Here is a 17,214-nt window from a genome sequence, read left to right as displayed (position 1 = left end):
TCGTAGAACCATCCGTCCCCGGACGCAGGCGCTAACTACCCCCGTGAGGGGGATGGACTCCTTTTAGTCGCCTCTTACGACAGGCAGGAATACCGCGGGCCTATTCTAATCCCCGGACCCGCAGGGGGAGACAATAACTTCTGACGTTATCATGGATTCTGAATGTGAGTTAACCTGGTTGAAGTTAAGCATCAAAGGTCAGTCAGAAATGGTAATCAGATGCTTTTATAGACTGCCTGGGTCAGAAGCTGTAGTGATAGAGCACTTCATAGACAATTTGTAGAATATAATTAATAACTTTCTCCATCATGCTGTTGTAACAGGGGGCCATCTGTAACACCCAGGCAACGACTGGGAGAGTCACGCTATCAAAACCAGTGCCAAAGACAGGGATTTGTGTGAAATTGTTCTGAATGTCTTGTCCAAAAATTACTTTGGACAGATAGTAAGAGAACCAACTCAAAAAGGTAAATTCCTAGACCACATACAGCTGCATGCAGCTAAGACTGCGGGTGGTTGGGTGATGTGCAGTAGCAAGGGACAGTGTTCCACGTGACACTCCAGCCAATAGCATCATTTCGCTGCTTCAGTCTGTCTCACAAGTTGCTGTAAGTGCTTTGAACATGTAGTGCAGACAATTATATTGTTTGCAAAGTGTTCATTGCGGCTGACAGATCATACAAGCACCAAATGCTACACAAGCAACCAAGAGATATAGCATTCCGAGGTGTACCACTTCTTCAAAGGAGGAGCCGAAGCAGACAACTTGCCACCACATGGTGCTCACCCTAATGTTGTTAACAGCCAGGTGAAAACAGCTGAGGTGTGCAGTGTGAGACTGTGAACTGTGCAGCATATCTCCACTGAAGCAAACGTGTGTATTAAATCCAGTCGATCAGCATCTTTTAAATCATCAGGGAAGCGATGCAATCGTAAGAAGGAAGTAAGCGATCTGGACAATTTCTCTAAGAATGTTTTATGTCTGACAATATTTGATATGTATTAGAGAGGCGAATATCCGACTGCAGACAAATTAGTTTCACAAAGGATAGAGAATCTGGATTTCAACGGCAGTCGACAGACAATGTCGTGAATATTAAAGGACATGGGGTTTCATTGTCGTAAGATAAATGATGGGAGAAAATTTGTTATGGAGAGAAGTGATATTGTAGCTGCACAACTGTAGTTTTAGTAGGATTGCAGGAGTATCAAGACAGTGGAACATCTTCCATTTATTATATCGATGAAACATATGTGACAAAAAAAACACATAAGGTCATTGTGCTGGAAAATGAGCAATGGGATTGGTGATCTTGAAGTTCCACTAGGTAAATATAGTCGACTTATTGTACATGCAGGATCAGCAGACAAATGGTTCATTCCTGAGAGTAAACTAATATGTAAGAGCTCTGAGGATTACCATAATGAGATGACATACAGAGTATTTAAATAATGGTTTACAAAACAATGATTGCCATACCTCTGCCCAAATTCAGTTATTGTGATGGAGAATGCAGTTTCCATTCAGTGCGACTCAACAAGGTTCCTTAAACCCACACCAGGAAGTCAGATATTATTAACTGGTTATCATCATGAACCAGAGCAGAACTGTTGCTGTTTGTCATTGCAAATAAGCTAGCTATGAGACAGATGAGATCGCTAAACAAGATGGGCACCAAGACATTACCACTGTATCACTGCCATTACAATCCTGTCAAGAGATGTTATGGGCGCAGTTGGAAGCTTACACTGCAGAAAAGAACAATACCTTTAAAATTTCAGAGCAATATGATTTCTCCGTGGGCAGACTGTGTAAGGTATGCAAAAAAATTACAGGGTTAGGACTACAAACAAGAAATCGGTAGGGACTGTATTATGGAGCCTTTAATAATGGACCTCTATGAGTCAGATTCATTGCAGTCCGACAGTGAAGAAGATGTCAATTTATTGGCTTGAAGTTGGTGAGTACTAAATTCATCATCGCATTCTATGTGTGGCAGTTGAATCTGTGGTTGCACTACATGTTATTAATAGTTATGAGCCCATCTTTGAAATAACGATTATGCAGTTTTATATTTTATTTGTGTAGAGGCAAGCAGTGATTGCTAGTAGCTCTCATAAGGGTACACAGAAATAATTTCTCATATTTCACAAAATCAGTCATTTCTCATCTTGTTATGATTTGACAAACTCGGCAAGTACAAGATTAGCTACACGAGTAGTTCATAGGGTTGACCTTCAAGTTCATGATCAACAGTTAGCATTATTTCAACATATGTTACATTAATGTCACTGTTGAGTAATACTTTGTAGTAGTACTTTGTTTATATTTTCGCTCATACATACTTCAGTGTTATTACATACTGATCAATAGGGCTTTTCTTTTTTTACACAATTGCCTATCTTGGCTGCTCCAGGTATACTTTACTAAAATGTGTCATTTGTAATTTTTGTAAAGTCAAGTTACTATAAAATTTCATTCTCATTGATGTCGTGTTTGCTTTAGCATATTTTCCCTGCCACGATTAAAATCATTTCAATGCCTGTCTGTGTTGTTGCTGTCTCTGGTTGTTCGAAAACAGTAGCAGACAACTGCATGTCTACAAAATCCACTGTCCAAAATCTACTGCTCCATCTCTGCAGGCTGTTACAGCAACCAGTATAAAAGTGTTTCAGAACAAAAACAGTCTCTGTTGCGAAATTATTTAAAGTCAATGGTGCGTTTCACCATTTTGTTCATTGTTTTCAAGAAGGGTTGTAGGACAGATGCGCGTGATCATAGGCGTATTTTATTGTTGTCGATCTGTTGCAGAATTGAGGGCCATGTTTTATGCTCAAGAATTATGACATTACTGGAGAACTGAAGTCTTTCAGAACTCAGCTTGCTCTATTCCTGTATCAGATCCATAGCGACTCAGCTTGCTCTATTCCTCTATCAGATCCATAGCGCTGTTGACAATGGGCTCAGGTTGATGCAGAGTTCCTTGACTTCAGGAAGGCATTTGACAATGTCCCGCACCGCTGTTTAGTGAAAAAAATAAAAGCTTACTGAGTATCGGACCAGACTTGTGACTGGATTCAATACCTCCTTTGAGACAGAACTCAACATGTCGGTCTTAACGGAACAAAACTGACAGATGTAAAGGTAAATGCTATAGGACCATTATTCCAGAATGAGATTTTTCACTCTGCAGTGGAGTGCACGCTGATATGAAACTTCCTGGCAGATTAAAACTGTGTGCCGGACTGAGACTTGAACTCGGGACCTTTGCCTTTCGAGAGTAAGTGCTCTACCATTATTGTTTACAATCTACATCTACATGTATACTCTGCAAATCACATTTAAGTGCCTGGCAGAGGGTTCATCGAACCACCTTCACAATTCTCTATTATTCCAATCTTGTGTAGAGCACGGAAAGAATAAACACCTATATCTTTCCACTTAAGCTCTGATTTACCTTATTTTATCTTGGTGATCGTTCATCCTATGTAAGTCGGAGTCAACAAAATATTTTCACATTCAGAGGAGAAAGTTGGTGATTGGAATTTCGTGAGAAGATTCCGTCGCAATGAAAAACACCTTTCTTTTAATGATTTCCAGCCCGAATCCCGTATCATTTCAGTGACACTCTCTACCATATTTCGCGATAATACAACACATGCTGCCTTCATTTGAACTTTTTCAATGTACTCTGTCAGTCCTATCTGGTAAGGATCCCACACTGTGCAGTAGTATTCTAAAAGAGGACGGACAAGCGTAGTGTAGGCAGTCCCCCTAGTAGGTCTGTTACATTTTCTAAGTGTCCTGCCAATAAAACGCAGTCTTTGGTTAGCCTTCCCCACAACATTTTCTATGTGTCCCTTCCAATTTAAGTTGTTCATAATTGTAATACCTCGGTATTTAGTTGAATTTACGGCTTTTAGATTAGACTGATTTATCGTGTAACCGAAGTATAATGAACTCCTTTTAGCACTCATGTGGATGACCTCACACTTTTCGTTATTTAGGGTCAACTGCCAATTTTCGCACCATTCAGATATCTTGTCTAAATCTTTTTGCAATTTGTTTTCATTTTCTGATGACTTTATTAGTCGATAAACGACAGAGTCACCTGCAAACAACCGAAGACGGCTGCTCAGATTGTCCCCAAAATCGTTAATATAGATAAGGAACAGCAAAGGGCCTATAACACTACCTTGGGGAACACCAGAGATCACTTCTGTTTTACTCGATGACTTTCTGTCAATTACAACAAACTGTGACCTCTCAGACAGGAAATCACAAATCCAGTCAGATAACTGCAACGATGTTCCATAAGCACAGTTTCACTATGAGCCGCTTGTGTGGTACAGTGTCAAAAGCATTCCGGAAATACGGAATCAATCTCAAATCCCTTGTCAGTAGCACTCAACACTTCATGTGAATAAACAGCTAGTTGTGTTTCACAGGAACGATGTTTTCTACACCCATGTTGACTGTGTGTCAATAGACCGGTTTCTTCGAGGCGATTCATAATGTTCGAACACAATTTATGTTCTAAAATCCTGCTGCATTTCGACGTTAACGATATGGGTCTGTAATTTAGTGGATTACTCCTACTACCTTTCTTGGTGTGACCTGTACAACTTTCCAGTCTTTGGGTATGGATCTTTCGTCGAACAAACGGATGTATATGATTGTTAAGTATGGAGCTAATGCATCAGCATACTCCAAAAGGAACATAAATGGTATACAGTCTTGCTTTTATTAAGTGATTTAAGTTGCTTCACTACTCCGAGGATATTTACTTCTACATTACTCATGTTGGCAGCTGTTCTCGATTCGAATTCTGGAATATTTACTTCGTATTCTTTTGTGAAGGCATTTCGGAAGGCTGTGTTTAATAACTCTGCCTTGGCAGCACTGCCTTCAATATTATCTCCATTGCTATCGTGCAGAGAAGGCAGTAATTGTTTCTTGCCGCTACTTCACATAAGACCAGAATCTCTTTGGATTTTCTGCCAGGTTTCAAGACAAAGTTTCATTGTGGAAACTGTTATAGGCATCTCGCATTGAAGTCCATGCTACATTTCGAGCTTCTGTAAAAGATCGTCGATCTTGGGGATTTTGCGTCTGTTTAAATTTGGCATGCTTGCTTCGTTGTTTCTGCAACAGTGTTCTAACGAGTTTTGTGTACCAAGGAGGATCAGCTCCATCGTTTGTTAATTTATTTGGTATAAATCTCTCAATTGCTGCCAATACTATTTCTTTGAATTTATGCCACATCTGGACTATACTTATATTATTAATTTGGAATGAGTGGAGATTGTCTCTCAGGAAAGTGTCAATTGAATTTTTATCTGCTTTTCTGAATAGGTATATTTTTCACTTATTTTTCGAGGATTTGGGGATTACAGTATTCAATCTCGTTACGACAACCCTGTGTTCACTAATCCCTGAATCGGTTTTGATGCTCGTTATTAACTTAGGATTGTTTGTTGCTAAGAGGTCAAATGTGTTTCCACAACCGTTTACTATTCGGGTGGGCTCATGAACTAACTGCTCGAAATAATTTTCAGAGAATGCGTTTAGCACAATTTCAGATGATATTACATGTGTACCTCTAGAATTAAACATGTATTTCCGCCAACATATCAAGGGTAAATTAAAGTCACCACCAACTATTACTGTATGAGTCGGGTACGCGTTTGAAATCAGACTGAAGTTTTCTATGAACCTTTCAGCAACTGTATCATCTGAATTGGGAGGTCAGTGAAAGGATCCAACTATTATTTTATTCCGGTTGCCAACAATGACCCCTGCCCATACTAACTCAGAGGAAGTATCTACTTCAATTTCACCACAAGTTAAACTACTTCTAACAGCAGCAAACATGCCACCACCATCCTTTCGGAACACCGTTAGGTTCTTCACAAAAATTTTGGCTGAACTTATATCCGGCTTTGGCCAGCTCACAGTGCCTATAATGATTTGAGCATCAGTGCTTTCTATTAGTGCTTGGAGCTCTGGTACTTTCCCAACACAGCTACGACAATTTACAACTGTATCTACGTTTTTCCTGTGTTCAGCCTGCACCCTTTGTGACTGAGGCCCTTCTTTTGTTTTCCCGAGACCCTCTAACCTAAAAACCGCCCAGTCCACGCCACACAGCCCCTGCTACCCGTGTAGTCGCCGCCTGCGTATAGTGGACACCTGACCTATTCAGCAGAACCCGAAACCCAAACACCGTTTGGCACAAGCAGAGGAATCTGCAGCCTACACGGTTGCACAACCGTCTGAGCCTCTGATTCAGACCCTCCACTCGGCTCTGTACCAGAGGTCCGCAATCGGTCCTGTCAACTATGCTGCAAATGGTCAGCTCTGTTTTCATCTTGCAAGAAAGATTGGCAGCCTTCACCACTTCTGTTAGCTGCTCGAAACCAGAGAGAATCTCTTCTGATCCAAAGTGACACACATCATTCGTACCGACATGAGCCACCACCTACAGTTGGCTACACCCTGTGCTCTTCATGGCATCCGGGAGGACCCTTTCCACATCTGGAAAGACTCCACCTGGTATGCACACTGAGTGCACATTGGTTCTCTTACCCTCCTTGTCGTCCAAGTCCCTAAGGGGCCCCATAATGTGCCTAACGTTGGAGCTCCCAACTACCAATAATCCCACCCTCTGCGATTGCCCGGATCTTGCAGGCTGAGTGGTTTCCTCTGAAACAGGACAGGCAACAACACCTGGCTCAGTGACAGTGTCAGCCACAGACAGCACCTGGAACCTGTTTGTCAGACACATCGGGGAGGCCTTATGTGCGGCCGCCTGGGAAGTCTTTCGCCGCCTGCTTCTCCCCAGGGCGACCTCCCACTTGACCACAGGTGAGGTGTCAGCCTCAGTGCCAGCAGTAACTGGGTTGGAAACTGGTGAGGACCGATTGGAGGACTCCGACATGCTGGACGTCTGTTGGATCCCCACGGCCAGCCCATAACAGTGGTGCCCATCCACTGCAGCCCCAAGCTGTGTAACCGAAGCCATCACAGCCTCAAGCTGAGAGCAAAGTGTCACCAACTCGGCTCGCATCCGCACACAACAATCGCAGTCCCTGTCCATACTAAAGGCCGTGGAAAACTAAACTATGCAGATAAACGGACTATCGGCACATACTGCGCATCTCAACTGTAGACCCAGAGGAAAACACACGAACTGTGTCTAGTAATACGCAGAGATTCAAAAACCTATCTACCGAAGCACTAAGGTGAAGCTAAATAATTTGTCCTTGATTATTGTACATAAATGATCCAGTAGAAAGAATCGGAAGCTGTTCACAGATGATGCAGTTGTCTGTAAGAAAGTAGTAATGCCAGAAGACAAAATCAAGTTGCAGAATGACCTACAGAGGATTCATGAATGGTGCGGGCTCTGGCAGCTGGTCTTGCATGTAAATAAAGTTAACAGATTGTGCATACATAGAAAAATGAATCTGCTGCTGTGAAATACACTATTGATGACAAATTCCTGAAAATAGTATCTACTGTAAAATACCTAGGAGCAGCTATCCGTGGCGACCTTGAGTGGAAGGACCACATGAAAAAACAAAAGAAAGAGAGGATGCCAGACAGACATTCGCTGGAAGAATCTGAAGAAAATGTGACACATACACAAGAGAAGTGGCTTACAAGGCATTTGTTTGAATGATTCTTAAATATTGTTCATCAATCGGAGTTCCTTACCAAGTAGGACTGATCGAAGAGATAGAGAAGATCCAACAAAGAGCAACGCATTTCATCACGGGATCGTTTAGTCAGTGTGGGAACATTACCGAGGTGCTCAACAAACTCCAGTGGCAGAAAGGGCCCACTGGTGGTAGGATGTCTTTGCCTTCTCTTGAGTTTTGAATGGGCAGGCAGCCAATTATAAAAGGACCTACAGTTAAAAATTAGAACTCCATACCATAATATTTTTCACATTAACAAACACTGCCAGAGGGTAAAAGGAGACATAAGTAACAGAAAAAAAATCCTTGGATCAATTGGGAATTGAAACCTGGCCCTTTGGTTTATAGTATGACATTTACCTACTGAGCAAACAAATCACACATCTCAAAAATATATTAAGCCTATACTGCTTATCAAAATATCAGGTGTTTTTTTTCCACTCTTACCAAAAATTAATTACTCTTTTTCAATTATATTCAAATTTCGATAATCATGATAGAACTGTTTTATACAGGAAATTCAACAAAAAAATAATAAAAATATCAATCTCAGTTGAGGTAGGTTTATATTTGGTATAATATGTGCAAAATCCACCTTGGGGCAGTGTGACAGACCTTGGCAACTTGATGATGGGCTCTATGTGTGCAGCAGGGTTGAGTAGCATGAAGCGCAGTCTGCCCTTCCCAAGCACCGTATTTATGGACACCAGTACTCGCCCATCATCACTCTTTGTTGTCAAGGCTTCAACGAATGACACTATAGATGGTAGTGGATTCCCAAAAGAGGTTTCCTTCCTCACAGTATTTTGCAAGGGTGTTTGCTCTGCAACACACAAAAAACATGAAAGCATTCACAATTCTGAAAATATTGCGGTGAGTGGGGAACACACAATTATACACAGTAGAAAGTAAAATGATAAAGCTTTAACGTTAGAATATGGTAATGTAGTAGGGAATTAAAATATTCATTTCTTCTTAACAAAATTTACATATTTCAATAGCAATTTTTAAAAATATTAACTTTAAAAAAATTAGCATAGAACAGCTATGAGGTTTTTACAACAATTTATTCTGCCACGTATGTTGTCACATGTAAATTTATTTGTACACATTTCTATCCATTATATATCACAAAAAGTTATTATTATGACAATATTGTAGAAAAGCACACTTTACATTCAATGTTAGGGGAGAATAGTTTAGTTTAGTAGTGGTCAGCTGTTAAGCAAATAGTTCAGTATAGTTCTATTAAAATTATTTGATGAACAATGGAAAATCTAGGATGGAATAAAGACAATATTATGAAAAGGATAGATTGCTACTCACCATATAGAGGAGATGTTCACTGTGGCCACTGAGGCCACACTATGAGCATCTGTGCATGATTGGAGAAGCAATCTGGTTGGTGGGGGTAAGGATGAGGTTTGGGCAGGGAGGGGAGAAGGGATAGCACAGTTGGGATGCAGGGCAGTAAAGTGATGTTTGTGGCAGCATACAGGGATGTGGTGGTGACAAGGCAGGCAGGGTGTATACACCATGGTACAACATGGAAATCCGAGAAAAACACCGGAATTTTTTTAGAATTCTGGGAATTTTTTAGTGTTTTAGTTCTCAGTTAATTTTTTGGAATTTTGACTGCTAAGAACTGATAGTCCAACAAAGAATACTACTGTATTCCACTACTGCAGAATTATGCTGCACCACTAAAAGAAAAAAAAAAAATTGCGTAAAACTTAAGTTGTAAAGGAAATGCGCTATTTACAACAAAACACACTGCACATGCAAGCATCTGCCAACAGCAAAATCTGTTAAAGGCATTAGGACGAAAGACTATGCAATACTTCAAAACAACCACTGGCAATGAGCACGACGTCACAACTGTTTATATTAGCTTCGTTAGAGTAGTTGCCAGAGAGCTCATGCACCTGTGCAGTTGAGTCGCGCATGAACAGTACATTTTCCCACTTCTGGCTACTTGAAGTAAGTCTGTTGGATGTATCGGCTGTAGGAAGCAGCCAGATGCTAGCCAGAAAAATTTTTGTGGCACACAGTGTTTACATTTAGTGATTTTGCTGTTTCCTCTTTGATTAGAGCTCTCAAGTCAAATGAAAGCAAAACGGATTTCTGAGGCCGGGAGCCATCAATTGAATTAAAATATATTCACATAATTATGGAAGACTACAATACATTGAGGTTTGTTTTTATTATTATTATTATTTTATTTCCAGGCTTTTGACAGTGAAGCATTAATTGCCTTGCAGAACGATGAATTTATTTTCGTTGGCTTGCTAAAGAAATTTGGCTGTTATTAATCTTTTGCACTGAGGCAGTCAATTTATTAGAAACAAATTATTTCATTCCAGACTATTGGTTAGTTTCAACTATTTGCTGGATTTCAAGTGCAAGTTTTCATCTTCTGGCACATATGGCATTATGCCATAATAAAAAACCAAACATGAGATAGTGCAGTACTGGTACTCTAATAAAATTTATATCCCGAAAACCATGTTGAAAAGCTTAACACCAGGTTGGGGCCTACTTCATTGTGAATCAGGACACACGAATGTGCACAGTAAGCAGAATTATGTACTTTATTATGGTTTACAAAATTCCGATACTCTTGGTGTATCATCTGATGCCCTGTTTCTTTTATGATGTAATGTAATATTTCTTAATGCTTTAAATGTATGAACATACAGGCTTCCTACGTCATCGTAGCTGCACGCACACAGTAATGACTGTTTTCTGGTGGTCAATGGCAATTGCTGAAATGAACCTGTTTCTAATAGCTGCGGGAAAATATTGCAAATGGTGGTTTGAAATGCGTCACTTTCAGTGTAAATTACCTTTTACACAAGATGAATTATGTTGCATCTGAGAATGTGCAATGAATTTCTTAAATCACATTGTGTTGACTCTCATTTAAAACTTAACCATTTGAGGACCCATTTGAGGAGCAGCCACTTAGAACAACTTCAAGCCAAGAAGACCAGACATTTATGTCATTATTCAAAAGTTTTTCTGGCATATTTGTGTGATGTATCTTAAAGTGTAAAAAAAGACCAATTTGTAAGTGAAAGTTAAGCTTTTCTGGTAGCTTATTGACCCCCAAGACCTGTATTATATGTGAAAGCGTAGCTTTTCTTGTAGCCACACTTGTATATTAATTTAAACCATTAACTTTTCCTATTTGTGTGTTTGTGAACAGTCCAGGCCTACCTTCGTGATGTACCTGCCATGGCCTGTTTTTCTCGTAGGCCTTGTTCTATACTCTGAATATCTGCTTTCATTGGCTGGCGAGATCACGTGACAAACTATGACTGACTGACAAAAGCGCATCGCAATCTCGATTTCAACACTTTGGAAAGTAACGTGCTGTGTTTGGTGGCATTCGAATTTATACTTTTGTAATATTAAAATACACAGCATACTTGTTGCTGCACATAAAATATTTTTCTTTTTTTCTTTTTTGCTCGCGGCTGTTTACTGATGTGCTGGAAAGTTTAAGCTGGTGCATAAAACCTTAACCCTTCAAAAGAGTAGTAAGTTTTACAATTCTGAGGGAAAATATACTGTCACTTAACACTTAAAAAGAGTATTTTCATCCAGTAGAAAGTGTATTTTAACCGGGAAATCCGGGTAAAATCCGGGAATTTTTTTTTCCTTGTCTGCTTATACACACTGGTATGGTAGAGGGGTGCAGTTGTGAGGCTGGGTGGGGGGGTCAGAAAAGGAGACAAACAGAGCAGGAGAATAAGGAGACTGTGGGTTCGGGCGAGACAGAAGGCTGTGTAGTACTGGAGTGGGAGCAGAGAAGGGTAGGGGGTGCAGGACAGGGACTAATGAAGCTTGAGGCCTCCCCCACATCCTCTCATAGCTGACAAAGCCTGCCTCACAAACCTACTACATTTACCACACCCTCAGTAACTCCCTCCCACCGCAATACAGAATACAGAACTCAGAACCTAAACAGACCCCAAACACAGTCATGAAACTTTCCTCTAAAAGCCTTAGTCTCTCTCTCTCTCTCTCCCCCCCCCCCCCCCTCTCTCTCTCTCTCTCTCTCTCTCTCTCTCTCTCTCTTTGACAGAGGGCTTACCTTTTGTCCCACACCCAGATTCAGTGTGGCTGTGCTGCTTCTCTCCATCTCCTGATCCCTAAAGTGAAAACACTTTTATGCAACCAACCCTAAAAATAAGACTCAACCCACAACCAATGGTGAACTGTGCCTGGCTCAGTTCACTCCTCCACCCAACCATGATCCATCCACTGCCTCAAAATCTCTCCTTGTTAACATCGCAGAATTTCTTAACCTCAAACCTTGCCTCACCATAATTCCTCAAATCCCTCAACATGGAAACTAGCTTTATATCTGCAGAAAGAACCACAATCCACCACCTAAAAACTGATCCTGACCTTATAATCACACTTGCATACAAAGGCTCCACCACAGTGGTCTTGAATCACAAGGATTACCTGGCAAAAGGACTCCAGTCCAACAGGATCTCCAGTCTCTCCTCAGATCCTTAGGCCCATCCCCGAACCTCTCACTTGAGTGAATCTCATTCCTTATCCCTGCCAATCCCCACACTCTGCCTTCTACATGCTTTTTAAGTCCATAAACCCAACCACCCAGGACACCCCATTGTAGCCAGTTACTGTGATCCCACTGAGACTCACTCTGCTGCCATAGACTAACACCTTCAGCCCATTATCTGTAACTTACCCTTCTACAGGGTGTTTCAAAAATGACCGGTATATTTGAAACGACGATAAAAACTAAACGAGCAGCGATAGAAATACACCGTTTGTTGCAATATACTTGGGACAACAGTACATTTTCAGGCAGACAAACTTTGGAAATTACAGTAGTTACAATTTTCAACAACAGATGGCGCTGCGGTCTGGGAAACTCTATAGTACGATATTTTCCACGTATCCACCATGCATAACAATAATATGGCGTAGTCTCTGAATGAAATTACCCGAAACCTTTGACAACGTGCCTGGCGGAATGGCTTCACATGCAGATGAGATGTACTGCTTCAGCTGTTCAATTGTTTCTGGATTCTGGCGGTACACCTGGTCTTTCAAGTGTCCCCACAGAAAGAAGTCACAGGGGTTCACGTCTGGCGAATAGGGAGGCCAATCCACGCCGCCTCCTGTATGTTTTGGATAGCCCAAAGCAATCACACGATCATCGAAATATTCATTCAGGAAATTAAAGACGTCGGCCGTGCGATGTGGCCGCGCACCATCTTGCATAAACCACGAGGTGTTCGCAGTGTCGTCTAAGGCAGTTTGTACCGCCACAAATTCACGAAGAATGTCCAGATAGCGTGATGCAGTAATCGTTTCGGATCTGAAAAATGGGCCAATGATTCCTTTGGAAGAAATGGCGGCCCAGACCAGTACTTTTTGAGGATGCAGGGACGATGGGACTGCAACATGGGGCTTTTCGGTTCCCCATATGCGCCAGTTGTGTTTATTCACGAAGCCGTCCAGGTAAAAATAAGCTTCGTCAGTAAACCAAATGCTGCCCACAAGCATATCGCCGTCATCAATCCTGTGCACTATATCGTTAGCGAATGTCTCTCGTGCAGCAATGGTAGCGGCGCTGAGGGGTTGCCGCGTTTGAATTTTGTATGGATAGAGGTGTAAACTCTGGCCCATGAGACGATATGTGGACGTTGGCGTCATTTGGACCGCAGCTGCAACACGGCGAACGGAAACCCGAGGCCACTGTTGGATCACCTGCTGCACTAGCTGCGCGTTGCCCTCTGTGGTTGCCGTACGCGGTCGCCCTACCTTTCCAGCACGTTCATCCGTCACGTTCCCAGTCCGTTGAAATTTTTCAAACATATCCTTTATTGTATCGCTTTTCGGTCCTTTGGTTACATTAAACCCCCGTTGAAAACTTCGTCTTGTTGCAACAACACTGTGTTCTAGGCGGTGGAATTCCAACACCAGAAAAATCCTCTGTTCTAAGGAATAAACCATGTTGTCTACAGCACACTTGCACGTTGTGAACAGCACACGCTTACAGCAGAAAGATGACGTAAAGAATGGCGCACCCACAGACTGCGTTGTCTTCTATATCTTTCACATCACTTGCAGCGCCATCTGTTGTTGAAAATTGTAACTACTGTAATTTCGAAAGTTTGTCCGCCTGAAAATGTACTGTTGTCCCAAGCATATTGCAACAAACGGTGTATTTCTATCGCTGCTCGTTCAGTTTTTATTGCCGTTTCAAATATACTGGTCATTTTTGAAACACCCTGTATATATAACACACCAACCATTTTCCCTTTCTCCACAGTACCCGTTTCTTTACTATACGGCGCCCTGCTCATCGCTATTGATGCCGCCTCCCTTTACACTAATATCCCCAAAGCCCAAGGCCTTGTCACTATTGAGCACTACCTTTCGCAATGCCTGACTGATTTCACACCTACAACCTTCTCCCTGGTCACCATGACCAAATATATCCTCACCCACAATTACTTCACCTCTGAAGGCATCTCCTACGAACAAATCCGTCATACAACAATGGGCATCCACATGGCACCATCCTATGCCAACCTGTTCATGCGCCATACATTGATGATGTCTTTGTGATCTGGATCAATAGAAAGGACACCCTATCCACATTCCTCCAGAACCTCAACACATTCTCTGCCATTTGCTTCGCCTGGTCCTCCTCAACCCAACAAGCCACTTTCCCCAGTGTTGACCTGCACCTCAGAGATGGCCACATCAGTACTTCTCTGACTGTATAAACCTACCAACCACCAGCAATACCTCCACTTCGATAGTTGCCACCCATTCCATACCAAGAAGTCCCTTTCATACAGTCTAGCCACCCTTAGCTATTGCATCTGTAGTGACGAGCAATCCCTCTCCAAATATACCAAGGGCCTCACAGAGGCCTTCACAGACAGAAATAACCCTCTCAATATTGTAAGGACAGATCTCCTGGGCATTGTCTCTCCAGTAACCCACAACCTCCCAGAGTCCCACTGTCCAGTCACAAAGGAGCTTTCCACCCATGGCTCAGTACCATCAAGGACTGGAGGAACTAAATCACATTCTCCACCATTTGATTACTACTCATCATACCCCTTCCACAAAGGTATTCCGGTTCCCACTGAATTTACGCAAGATCCTCGTCCATCCCTTCTTCACCCTACTCCCATCCCATTGCCTCATGGCTCATATTGCTATAATAGACCTAGATGCTAGATGCATCCCGTACATCCTATCAACCATCACCTACTCCAGTCGGGTCACAAGCACCATCTGTTCAATCAAAGGCAGGGTTACCTGTGAAAGCCATCTCATGATACACAAGCTAAGCAGCAACCATGTGCCACACACTACGTTGGCATGACAACCAACAAGCTGATAAACTGGAACCAAGACACAGCTAGACCACGCAGTTGCTGAACATGCTGCCCAACATTCTTCACTTCAATGACCACTTTGGAGCCTACACCATCTGAATCCTTCCTACCAACACCAGCTTTCCTGAAATGCGCAGGTGGAATCTCTCCTTGCTATATATATGTTCCTGTAACATCCCCCCCCCCCCCCCCCCCCCCCGCCCCCCGGCCACAAGCTCAGTTAGTCCTTGTCCTTCACCTTTCCCAGCTCCCTATCCCATTAATGCATCCAATCTCCTTTTTCCCCTCCTCTACTGGCCTCTTTTTCCACGCTCCCCCCCCACCTAGGTATCCCACCCTGTCCCTGAATTGCTTCCACAAGCAGCACTTTACTGTCCTCCACCCCTACCCCGCTATCCAACCCTATCCCTGCCCTATGCCTCCTCTGTACCCCCACCACCCAGATTGCTTCTCTTATCATGCGCAGTTGCTCACAGTATGGCCTCACTGACCAGAGACGTGTGAGTTGTGCTTGTGTTAATGTGTGTGTGTTCTCTACTTTAGAATAAAGCCTTTGGTTGAATGCTCACATGTGCAGCAGTCTTTTTGTTGTGCCTGTCTGCGACTCAACATCTCTTCTATATGACAAGTAGCAATCCATTTTTTTCATAATACTAAAATTACTTGGAAGTTGATGTGTCATTTGCCACTACAGTGTTAACACATTGGCTGCCGGCTAACACTCAACTGTAGGCAACACACAAACACCACAGGTCACAAATGCTGCTAATGTGTAATGGACAGCAATGTTGGAAGCGGCCGCCACGAGGTATGACAGAAATGTGAGATGCTCTGTTGAAAGCTGATTTTAAGTGACGAATGACTGAATTGTGCAGATAACATGTTTTCCCTAAATTTAAACCTATGTCCCAACCTAATCACAACCTCATGATGTGCAATATATCTTTGAAAACAGCAGTAAAAAATATGCAGCAGAACCAAAATCACAATCACTTTGTTCACGGCAATTAAAGCTAAACTCTACAAGCAAATTCAAGACAGACACATTTCAGTTTCAGTGCTAAACTGTGATTTCTTGATGTCCCTGGTTACCTGAAACTATCCTCACACTGGCTACATGAGCTGCCACTTTATCAACCGATGAGCAATTCTGGTTGGCACTTGGCTGCAGATTATAAGTGACACAGGCAGATTCCAAATGAAAACAAAGTGTTAGGAAGAAAAATAAGAGCAAATAAAAGAGGCAATACTATGATGAAAACAATGCAGCAAAGTATTAGAAATTAAAAAAAAAAACATTTATACCAATTAATTGATTAAAAATTATACAGTCTTTTGATTAGATTTAGAAACAAAAACAATTTCAGTACATTTGATGAGATTTGAATGTATGACCTTCTGCACACCAAGTTTATACACTAACCATTACACTTTGCCACTACACTGCATAAGGTAGTTGTATTTATGACTCGAAAGATGAATTGCGATCTTCTACAATTTGGCTTCACGCAATGCTGTGCCAACCTTCCCAATATAAGCCAATCTCTGTGATAATTATAACTGTTTAAGTGACACTGAATCGTGTCTGCAGAAGGATCCAGTAGTGTGTGAGGCGGCGGGGGAGGGGGGGGGGGGGGGGCATCATTGATGGACGGTTTCAGGTGTACATATGATCATCACACTTTATTACCAGATAACAAAGAAAAAATACTGAAGCATGAGAATATAATTATACTCCCTCAGGTAATCCATAATACATGGGAAGAAGTTAGGTTAATAAGCTGATATATTATTCTGCCCACCTATTGTGTAAGCCTTTCTTTAACTTGAGCTTATGACAATGTCGTTCTTCCCTTCATTATCTGTTCCAATTTATTGCATCTTTCAACTCAAAATACTTTAAATATCACCTACCTGAAGTTTCTGTGGGGCCAAACTACAAGAGAACTACATTAAGATATTGCAGATGTCCATGTTTGCTGAATATAAGCATTTACAATGTGCTCTGTTTCAACTACATGCTCATTTATTTGTAATGCTGCCAGTCACACATTTATGATCATCTAAGATAAAAATGTCAAACTTTATATATTTGGGTGTTTCTTGT

The 17,214-nt window shown here is 41.8% G+C and overlaps 1 protein-coding gene across 4 annotated transcripts in view; it reads right to left on the bottom strand.

Moving 5' to 3' along the window:
* Positions 1-17,214, bottom strand: part of LOC124794959 (ATP-dependent DNA helicase DDX11) — a 162,284-nt gene that overhangs the window by 37,844 nt on the left and 107,226 nt on the right. For all 4 annotated transcript variants that reach the window (XM_047258678.1, XM_047258675.1, XM_047258674.1 and 1 more), the window contains one exon: positions 8,320-8,527. In XM_047258678.1, the coding sequence (XP_047114634.1) occupies positions 8,320-8,527 (208 nt within the window). The remainder of the gene's footprint in view (positions 1-8,319; positions 8,528-17,214) is intronic.

This window comes from Schistocerca piceifrons, chromosome 4 (genome assembly GCF_021461385.2).
Source record: "Schistocerca piceifrons isolate TAMUIC-IGC-003096 chromosome 4, iqSchPice1.1, whole genome shotgun sequence".
NCBI lineage: Eukaryota > Metazoa > Arthropoda > Insecta > Orthoptera > Acrididae > Schistocerca > Schistocerca piceifrons.
This window is presented reverse-complemented; position numbering and strand designations above follow the sequence as displayed.